The 11,101-nt window shown below is 39.8% G+C and overlaps 1 protein-coding gene across 1 annotated transcript in view; it reads right to left on the reverse strand.

The window, feature by feature from the left end:
* ADAM10 (ADAM metallopeptidase domain 10) overlaps positions 1 to 10,766 on the reverse strand; it is a 132,208-nt gene extending 121,442 nt beyond the window's left edge. The window contains exon 1 of the mRNA XM_026518578.4: positions 10,409 to 10,766. Within this exon, the coding sequence (XP_026374363.1) occupies positions 10,409 to 10,463 (55 nt within the window). The 5' untranslated portion in view covers positions 10,464 to 10,766. The remainder of the gene's footprint in view (positions 1 to 10,408) is intronic.
* Positions 10,767 to 11,101: the final 335 nt, after the last annotated feature.

Raw genomic sequence — 11,101 nt, forward strand, 5'->3', positions numbered from 1 at the left:
ACATAACAAACTTTTTTTTCCTATCTATATCAACGAAACTTTATTCTGCAATTTTAAGAATGGGGAAGAAAAATCGGCAAACATGTTTTGACATTACAGATCTTCCTATTTACAGAAAAACTCAATTACAATAAATGAGAGGATGTGTAAAAAGAAGCTAAGGCTGGCACATTTCCATTCCTCAGAAAAATTACTTGTAATCAAGTTGTTTTCAACAGACTTTTCACTTGTATAATTCTAAAATTAAGTACCAAGAGCATTTTCCCCCGACATAAAAGTGTATTTCCTTCCTGAGAAACTTGAGTCATCAACTGTGTCTTAAACATCACACTGTGTTGACCAATGCTTCTTCTATTTGATATATATTCACTCTGATCTTGAAGCACCAAATACCACTAACAAAATTGTTCTCTTGTATGAGAAAGGTAAGACTTCCAGGAACTATCATGTCCTATATCTCAGCAATATATGTAAGTACCTTTACTGTGCTCTTAGAAAAGTTACTTCTGGGGGGGCCTGTGTGGCTCAGTCAGATAAGTGTCTGCCTTCAGCTCAGGTCATGATCCCAGGGTCCTGAGATCCAGCCCCCCCATCAGGCTCCCTGCTCAGCGGGGAGCCTGCTTTTCCCTCTCCCTCTGCCTGCAGCTCCGCTTGCTTGTACTCTCTGTCAAATTAATAAATAAAATCTTAAAAAAAAAAAAGCAAAGCAAAAGTTATTTCTACAATGTGACTTCAAACTTAAGCCACAGTATCAATTTCTTCACTAGAAATGAGTCAGATCATTTCCTACAAGCAAATATCTACACCTAACAGTTCCAATAAAAGTTCAAAATAGTAGGGTGTGTCCTACAATTATAAGCATATTTCAACACACCCACTTTTTGAGATGAACTGGTTTCTAAAAATTAAAAATAATAAAGCTAGCTGGCTCAGAAGCTAAAATAAGTAGCTCTTTTTTTTTAATTATAAACTAAATCAATCACAAAGGGCAAACAACATCAATGATTAAAACATACTGAATGTATTAAATTTCTACCACTAATGTATGAAATACAACTTATAAATCCGAAAATGGAACATGTACATAATTTAGATTTCTATGCTCATTTGAAATGCCTTTGTACAATTTCAAATAAGTGCAGACACAAGTATAGACAGTAACCCATATAAGGGACTGTGACTTTCAACCTACTTAAATAAAACACACACAATGTGTTCAGCCACAACTCCGTGTTGGTGTGTATCTACCCCACACTCACATTTTATCCTAAGCCCACTCTCTCATTACCTCACCCTTCTCCCATATGACTCCCCAAAGCATCTACCTCTACTTCCTTCCAGGAAATCTGGATGTGCAAATAAAACAATTCTGCCAAAGGTGTTAACGATGATAATAAGAGGAAGGGGAAACAGAGCTATAAAAAAGATATGAAAATTTTGAGAACTTATGCATTAAAATTTTGAAGGAAATATTTTGTGAAAAGTTGAAACTGAGTAGAACTAATTCTGAAGATAGAGTTACAGAAGCTGCTGGCTGAGTCCCTCAAAACTACCCCACAGAAACGAAAATCCTACTATCTTTGGCTCTTCTGGGAAAACAAGCAACTCGTTTGTTTTGGTTTGGTGTTTAAATAATATTCATGAGTTATCAGTCATTCAGTTGCTATTATAAATTAACAGAATCAGATTTACTTCTCAACCACAAACTGGAAGATGAAGAATGGGTAAGGCTGGAAGATAAATGATAAAGTAAATTTTTCAGAGCTGCAGCGCAGAGGACACTAGGAGAAAAAGGCTTGAACAGGAAAGAAATACGGAAGCTTATGAAACTTGAGTAACCAATTAAGACAGCAAACTATCAGAAATTTAAAAAAAAAAAAAAGGTAAAACGACTCAAATTTCCTCTAGAGCAGGGTTTCTGACTCTCAGCACTACTAACATTTTGGTCACAGAACTCTTTGTTGCGGGAGCTGTCCTGTGCACTGTAAGACGTTTAGCGGCATCTCTGGCCTCTACCCACTAGATGCCAGTAGCACCCCTCCAGGTATGACAACCAAAACTGTCTCTAGACTATAAATATTTCAGTGTCCGCTCTGCATATACACTTTAACTACAAATCAATTTTTTAAAGGATACAAAACTGCATAAATACAATGCAAATTCATAATAATAATAAGCATTTTAAAAGATTGAATGATTTATATTAAAAAGTGATAAAACTGTGGAGAAGGAATTATGGATTTTCTTAAGTTCTATATTCTAATGCTTGGTATCAACTTTCTAGCATTTCAATTTCTAGAAATACATTTTATCCATCTATATTTTGAAACTAATAGATTCCAAATGAAAGCAGGCCTGGAAACAACTGAATTTTTATAATATTTGCATAACATTTTACAGTCTCCAGCATTTTTACAAACGTATCCCAATTAATTCTTAGGAAAAGAGGTAACAAATTAATATCCCATCCAACTCATAAGTATAGGATTCTATTTGTATTCTTATGAAAACTAAATCCAAAGTTTAAATATGTGTATTGTATCCCTTACCATCATCGATGCAAGCAAAGGCAAACAGAAAATTCTGCTCCAAAAATCATATATGTACATTTGCCTCAAACACAAAGATCATATTCTTTTCCCTATTTTGTCTCTAAAATAGGAAGTTCACAATTCATGTAAAAATCAAAAGTATCAAGCATATTCTTGAACCAAAGAGCCTAATTCCAACTTGATAACAAATATATACCTGCAAAAATATAATTGTTAATGTATCTTTAATTCTAACCTCTCCCAGGCGCCTGGGTGGATCAGTTGGTTAACCATCTGACTCTTAATCTCAGCTCATGTCTTGATCTCAGGGTCATGAGTGAGAGCCTCATGATGGGCTCCACACTGGGTGTGGAACCTACTTAAAAAAAAATCTAACCTCTCCCCCCTCCACTCTAAATTCACCAAACTTCTATTTTATAGTTCTGGAGCAGTGCTTCCCAAATGACGAGACAAATATTTCTGAAAGATATGCAAAGTTTTAACCAAGCCCCAACAAAAATATTAGATTGCTAGTCAGATAAAATCCCAGACTATGACACACATACCAAACTAGAACCTATTTAGATTCAAAATCTTAAGATGTCTTATTTTCAACTTCAAAGACTGAGGTCCTCTAAGTTTTATGAAAACACACTCTCTCCAATGCAACAGCCTCTGAGATCTAAATTCAACACAGAGTGAGCCTTCAATAAATTTTGTTAGCTTCATGTTAAACTTCTGCCAAGTTTTATCGGTTTTTCTTCCATGAGATTTCTTTTCCAGCCTTATTTATTTCTACAATTGCTACCCTAATACAGAACTCAAACACACAATTCATCAACCAACTAATTTATTCCTTACTGTATCATATTCCAACTCCTCAACACGGACTCCAACCAACATTCCATAACACTCTACCTTGAAGTTATAATGTCCTAGAATATGAATAATTGGAGTCCTGGCTATCATGGCCGAGTTAGCACTTCTCCTTATTTTCTGCTACGGAGTCTCCATTCCAGGCAAGAAAACCTACAAGCACCTTACTACACTATTATGCCATTCTCTTTTCTCAAAAAGCTTTCCCCAACTCGGGAAATAAATCCTCATTTCAACTGCAACTATAATACATAATTGGAACTGTATTTTTATATCTTGGCATTTCTGTCTACGCTGACAAACTCAGTGTTTTTTACTTCTCACTCAAGACTGTTGCTTCATGGGGTGCCTGGGTGGCTCAGTTAGTTAAGCATCTGCCTTTGGCTCAGGTCATGATCTCAGTGTCCTGGGATGGAGCCCCACATCAGACTCCCTGCTCAGCGGGCAATCTGCTTCTCCCTCCCCCCTTCTGCCTCCCCACTCATGCTCTCTCTTTCTCAAAAATAAATAAAATCTTAAAAAAAAAAAAAAAAGACTGTAGCTTCATGACTCCTACTAACCACATACATACAATAAACTGGTGAGTAAACAGCAATGTTCTTGCTGTACACACTCTCACACTGTTTACTTGGAATTGTAATTGCTTCAGAATGAATTCACCCAGTATCAAAGGGAGCCTACATTCTCTAAGAACTATTCTCAGTATTGCTATTTCCTGCAACCTAGTAAGACAGGACTGTCCCCACTAGTACCCGGGCAAAGCCTTCATACTGCTGGAAAGCAATGTTACTGCCCTCATAGGAACTGAACTGGTAGGATTATTACAGTTTCCCCATTTATTCTTATTAACATTGCTTTATTTTCCTAGTATAAAGATTGACAATTTAACTAGTTAGAATCACCACTACTGATTTTTATTCACAAAAGCAGGCATTTTAGAGTTGCTTGGAAGAATCACTAACAATCCTTAAATAAATCAATTCCTCCAAAAAAAAAAAAACAAAACCTGGGGCTCCTTACCCAAGCATGTCACATAGAGTTGCCCATGTGCAAATAGACCAAATGCAAATGAATTCCTAGAATTTGAAGCATCTGCCCTGTGACTTGGGGCTCAGATTTGAAATCCCTGTGTTTTTCTGTCCACAGCCTTCTGTATGTACAATTTGTCTCCCCCAATTAGTGACACATAGGCCTCTCATGGAAACTTGTGTTAGCAGCTATATCCAATGACTACCTGCCCCGCCCCCCAACTTCTCCACACACACAAATTCCATTTTTGTTACTCCACGTATATAGTTTAAGTTAGGCCATCCCAAAAATACACCTCCAACTTTGGCAAAAGTTTTCTAACCATTAGAATGCGATACAATTCAAAGACAGACAAATTTAACTTTATGAAAATCACAATCTCACCAAATCTGTAACACACAACAGTTAACTTACTACAAACTAACAATAAAACACAGTATCACAGTATCCAGAGACTCTGCCATCTACCTTTTACCTAATTGCTCCTTTAAACACAGAGAATATTTTTCTTAACTTACAATTTGCATTTCTGCAAAGGATATCACAATTGCACATTTTAAGGTATGTTTAATATCAGTAATCTAGTATACTAGTTTGGAATCAAAGTACTCATGATTCAGATCTAGGAAATAATCTACCCGCAACCAAATGAGTGTGCATTTTATTTGGTGTGTCTTTCTGGTTATCTATTGGTTTTTTTCTCTCCATTCCACCTTGCCTCACTTTAACTACCAAAATACGTTAGTACAACATTATCCTAATTGTTCAGAATAGAAAACCTCAACACTAAACTCCACAAGCTAAAACATATACATTAAAAATAAACTTTTAGGGGCGCCTAGGTGGCTCAGTCAGTTAAGCATCTGCCTTGGGCTCAGCTTGGGTCACGATCTTGGGGTCCTAGAATCAAGCCCGACTTCCTTCCTTCCGGCTACCTGCTCAGCAGGAAGCCAGCTTGTCCCTCTGCCCTTCCCCCATCATGTGTTTGCGTGTGTGTGTGTGTGTGCGCGCCTCTCAAATGAATAAAATCTTCTAAAAAAAAGTGAACACATCACTTTAAAAAATAAGTTTTAAAATATATATATGTATCTAAAGTTCATGGACTTTATTCCATAAAAGATGCAGAACTTATTTATTCCACTCTGCATGCAAGTGTATCAAGTATGATTATTTAGTTCCCCCATATATATATATGTATATATATATATGTATCTAAATATATATATGTATCTAAAGTTCATGGACTTTATTCCATAAAAGATGCAGAACTTATTTATTCCACTCTGCATGCAAGTGTATCAAGTATGATTATTTAGTTTCCCCACAGAAAATGTATTAGAAACAACTAATTAGAAGGTGATATCCTCAAGGTTTGCCAGAAAGCCGGGAATTCTAACCAAAAAGTTGGAAATACCATTGAAACTTGATACAAGAAGAAAAAGCACAATAACCTAGAATAAATTTAGAATACACATTTCAATTGTTTCTGGGGGGAAAAAAAACAGACACTACAATAGAGCCCAGAACAGTAACAAGCTGTTCTTTATACTAAACCTCAATCATTTAAGAAAAGACTGAAATCAGCCCATTTTAAGGACACGGTAAATGTGTAATGTACCCTAGAAAAACTTCCATCAAAAATTGCCAAAATTTTTACAAGTCTGGTCCCAGACACTTACTTGTCAATCTTCTCATATCTGAGCTTATCACTGTCATTTCCCAACAATGCTGGAAAATGTAGCTTATCGTTGAACGTATTATTCATTTTATGAATTTCAAAGGCAGAGTTTATGTTTATTACCTGTTCTTTTTTTTTTTTTAAGATTTTGTTTATTTTTTTGACAGAGAGATAGCCAGTGAGAGAGGGAACACAAGCAGGGGGAGTGGAGAGGAAGAAGCAAGCTCCCAGCGGAGGAGCCTGATGCGGGGCTCAATCCCAGAACGCTGGATCACAGCCTGAGCCGAAGACAGACACTTAATGACTGAGCCACCCAGGCACCCCTGTTTATTACCTGTTTTAAAAGAAAAAAAGCCTAAGTTTCCACTTGCATGACCCTCAACCATTTTTTTCTGTGAGTTTCATCTGAATAGAAAAAGAAATGGGTTTATTTGCTCATTGAGATAAAGTGATTTGGAAAAATTCAAACATCATTCTTTAAGACCTACAAATTATTATTATGAAAACAGGATTTTTTTTAATATTTAATAATCTTCTGCTAAATAAAAAGAATAGTGCATGCCACAGCTTTTGTTAACAAAGTTTTAAGACTACTGTGAAAATAAAGAATTAAAAAACACCTTAAAAGTTGGATAAGAGGTCAAAGTCAAAAAAAACATTTTTAAAAGATAGGATTCATCTACACTGAAGCCGAGACAGAGATACAAATAACATACAGGATCCGCACAGGTAACAAAAATGAGTGAAGCAGGCCAAGTGTATTACCAGTAGGAATGATAGTAACTGCACTGACTGGTAAGCACATGCCCAGTCTAAAGGGGACAGCGACTGCTCTACCACTCTGCTATAGACAATGGGAATGCAGCCCAGAAGAGCCTGGGTTTCCAATTTTTTCAAAAAAAAAAAAAAAATCTAGGAATCCATGAATTTCATTGAGGAATTTCCCAATTTTTCAATGTTGATAACTACCTGAAACCTAAGGATACTTTGAATCAACAAAACACATCTCTAAGGTGATTCAGTCCAGGGGCCACCTTTAAGCTAATGTGTGAAAATTGCTTTCAAAAAGGTTATGAGGGGCAGTGGGAAAAAAATTCAGGCCTTGAGGTCAAGCTGGCCTGGGTTTAAATGTCTAATTCACTTAGCAGGTGGATATTGCTAAAGAAATTATTTCTTCAAGCCTATTTCTTCAACTGTAAAATACCACCACTCTCTCATAAATGTTGAAAAGTGAAACTCCTAACACAGTATCAGATACACAATAGACCTCACAGAAATGCCCCTTACTCCCCCTCCTTAACCTTGTAAGTCCTTTGGAAAATTTAAGAAATCAGATAAAAATAAACGCCCTTGAAGATCTTAAACAAGTTATTAAAAAAAATCAGAAAACAGAGGTGCCTACTATGCCCATTTCCCTCAACCCCTGCTACTCAGAGAGGTTTTGTGTATACAGAAAAGATACAGTTAATGTAGGGGATGGCTTGAATGGGCCTTAAAAATGATACAGCTAACTGGATTATCAATCTCAAATTAAAAAGATGAACAGTCAGAACTCCTTAAAGATGGAGACAAATCTGTCTCTCTTATTAACAACTTCATAGACCCTTATTTGCTGGTAGAAATGAGAGAAATCATTTAAGCTTAAGCTTTGATACTTTTAATACTTTTGGCCAAACTTCCAGAAAACTTATTTCTAAAGAATGCATGGTACAAAACAAAGGATTTACGCCAGATTTTTAAACATAAAAAAACATGCCATACTCTAAACTTCATTTTATGTATGATTTCATCAAACCAAAGTACTATTGGATTGAATTTACTACTAGAACTAAAGTATCTTTTGACCTCTCAAACATACCAATTAATTTTTAAAAAGAGAAAAGACTCTCCAAAATATGTGTGTTAAAAAGTAATAAGCACACATACATAAAAATTATTTGGGCTATATTTACTTAGAATAGTTCCAATAAATTTCTATCATGTGGTTACAAATAATAAAGAAAAGCAATTTTATGTATATATTTGAGTACATATGTATATAAACACCTACTGAACTCTGGAAATTGTATGGTATCTTCCTACATATACAACGAACTAGGGCACGTGCTAGAAATGAACAGCATTAGGAAAGTTTACGTTTTAGGATTCTAAACACTTTCATTCTCTCTTCCAACTTTCCACCCATCATATTAAAAGCAAGAAAAAATACAAAACAATGACAAATCAGAATGGGGAAGCAACTAAAATCATTAAGTACATAAAAATAATCTATAAAATTAAATCCATATTTCCACTACAACTTCTCCTCGTCTACATAAACATTCATTTCTTTCATATGCTAAAACAGATATTTGAGTGTATTCTATTCTACATATCATCATACAAACTTCTTACAAACTTGACCATAAATAGCTCAGACTCATATTTAAAAATAGCATATATTACAATAATATTACAAATATCTCCATGTACCCAAAGGCAACAATCTTGATGCTGATTTTAAAATGGAAGTTTCTTAGTGTCTTTTTTTTTTAAAGTTCTGCTTAAACATCAAAAAGTACGTAGCCTTTTAATGTTTAATGCAAAATGATACTTTATAAATGACTCCAGAGTCCTGAATTTAGATTTTCGTGTACCAACGGTCTTAACCCACAAAAATGATGCTGCTAATTCACTTTTTCTTCAACCATCAGACTACACCAATTTATCTTCTTCTTGTTTCACACTTAAAAACAAAGGTCATTTTATATACTACCACTCCTCAGTAATTTAAAGTACCTCATGTGTTTGTCTTTCTTTGTACCACCTCATAGAAATCAAGTCTAACACCTGACTATAATCACAAATAGTGTTAACAGACAGAAATGATTTGTTGGAAGCCACATTCTGAACACAAACACAAATGTTATAAAAGGCCCTTATAAAGGGTCTCTAGCACACGATACTTCTTAAAACTAAACATCTACTGGAAACTCTTAATCTAGAATGTACATCTAGCAAATGACCACCACAAACTACAACAGAAGTACCCACAAAGCATCATTCTCCGACTGAGTAGAACTCAGGACAAAAATACGCTTGGCTCTGCAATCGTCAGTTAAAGTGACAAAGAACAGAAACAATACACTACATAAAATACACAGTATTCTCTAAATTATCAAATTAGGCTATACTCACCGGAAGCATTCCGGTAATTTTTTCAATTCCATGATTTTAAGCATACTTTGAGGTTTTTAAGTATACTTTGGGGGGAAGTCAAAAACTTTCCCTCACATAAAGCACTTCACACAACAACAAAATTATGTCGCTGGTCCTAGGATCATAAAAATCGTCTTCAAAACCCGAGTAATCAAGAAATTATCTTCCAGTAAATTTAACTCCAATTTGCGGGGTGGGGGAGGTGACACCGTCTGACAACCCACTAACTACCGCTGTACCTCTACTCCACCTGAGAGCTTAAGAAAACTCAAGTTGGGTCACCCAAGGACTTGTCCCTCTAAGAGACCCAATCCAAACAGCAGATCAAAGAACATCCCGAAACGGCTTACCTTTCTCCCCACCAAACCCATTCCCCTGGGCAACAGAATGTTTTCACTGAACATAAACACACCCTCCCGAGAGCTCTCTCCAAACACTCGGGCAGAGGCAGGGCACTACAGAGAGCGGAAGCGACTCGTCTCAGACGAGCAGGGGACCACCGTCACCCCTCCACCGGCGGCCCCTCTGCAGAACCGGGTCAGTCTGGATCGCCGCGCCCGGTAAAGAACAATACACCAGCCCCGCGGCACACATCGCAACTTCCCACGAGCCTGCGCGGCGGTTCCTCGCGGTGGAGCGGACTCCAGAATCCGCCACCGGGCAGAGGCTGGGGCGGAAGGAGGGAGGTAAAGACCGCCGGCCCCGCGGCGGCAGCCCGTCCCGGCACCCGGCGAACAGGCTGGAGGTATGGAGCCACCGGCCTGGGCTCCACGGCTCACGCCCGGCAACTCAGATCTCCCGACCGCTTCTCTGGGAGGCGACCCCCGCCTCCCCTGCCGCTGGGGCAGTGGGGGGCGGGGAAGGCCTCGGCGGAGGCTCGGAGCCTCCTTGGCCCGCCACGGAAGAGAAGGCGGTCGGGGCGCCGGGGACAATAGGGAACGGGGAGCGCTGCGCGCCGGAGTGGCGCCGCCGGCCGGCCGGGCTGACTGACGCGCCCGGCGCGCGGCGCGACTGGGCTCCGCTCGACCCGGCCGCCGCTGCCGCCGCGCGGTCCGCCGTGGTCAAAGCGTCCCCGGCGCTCGGGGTCGTGCCTCACCTCCCAGCCCCGCCGCCCAGGAGAGGAGCAGAATTAACACTCTCAGCAACACCATCTTCCGCGGCCGCCGCCTCCTCACGGGTTAACAGCAGCACATCGATCCAGAGGGAGAAGCTGAAGGGGCTTGGTCCGGAGTCTCCACGGGAAGCCGGGACCTCCCCCGGCAGGAGAAACAGCGAAGCACCTCCCTCTCGCTCCACTTCAGGGGCCGGCAAAGCTCCCAGCTCCTCCAAAACAGGGACCTCCCTCCCCCTCGTTCGTTTCCTTCCTCCCTTCCCCGCGTTCCTTCCCTCGCTCCTTCCCTCTTCTCTACCTCCCTCCCCCGAGCCTCGGACCTCCGCCTCCTTCCTCACCACGTGATCCACGGTGCCCAACCGGCAGGCCCAGCCGCACCCCTTCCTCCCGCCCCTCCCCCTCCCCCAGGCACCCCAGGGGCGCGCGCATGCGCGCGGGGGCCGGTTCCCGGGCTGCTAGGCCCGCCGCCGCTTCCTGTCCGCCGGCGGAGAGCTGGGATTGGGCTTAGGAGGCGGGGTTTCCCCTGGTCCCGCCCCCAAACAGGAGCGCATCTCCGCAGAGCAGCCCGGGCTCGCTAGTTCTTACGACTGCTGAAGACCGTCCCTAGGGCAAAAATGGGAGAGTGAAAGATATTAAGAGGCCGCTTTCTTCTTCTAAACTTCACAAGGAAGGGAGATT

Source organism: Ursus arctos, unplaced genomic scaffold (genome assembly GCF_023065955.2).
Source record: "Ursus arctos isolate Adak ecotype North America unplaced genomic scaffold, UrsArc2.0 scaffold_36, whole genome shotgun sequence".
In the NCBI taxonomy this organism is placed as follows: domain Eukaryota; kingdom Metazoa; phylum Chordata; class Mammalia; order Carnivora; family Ursidae; genus Ursus; species Ursus arctos.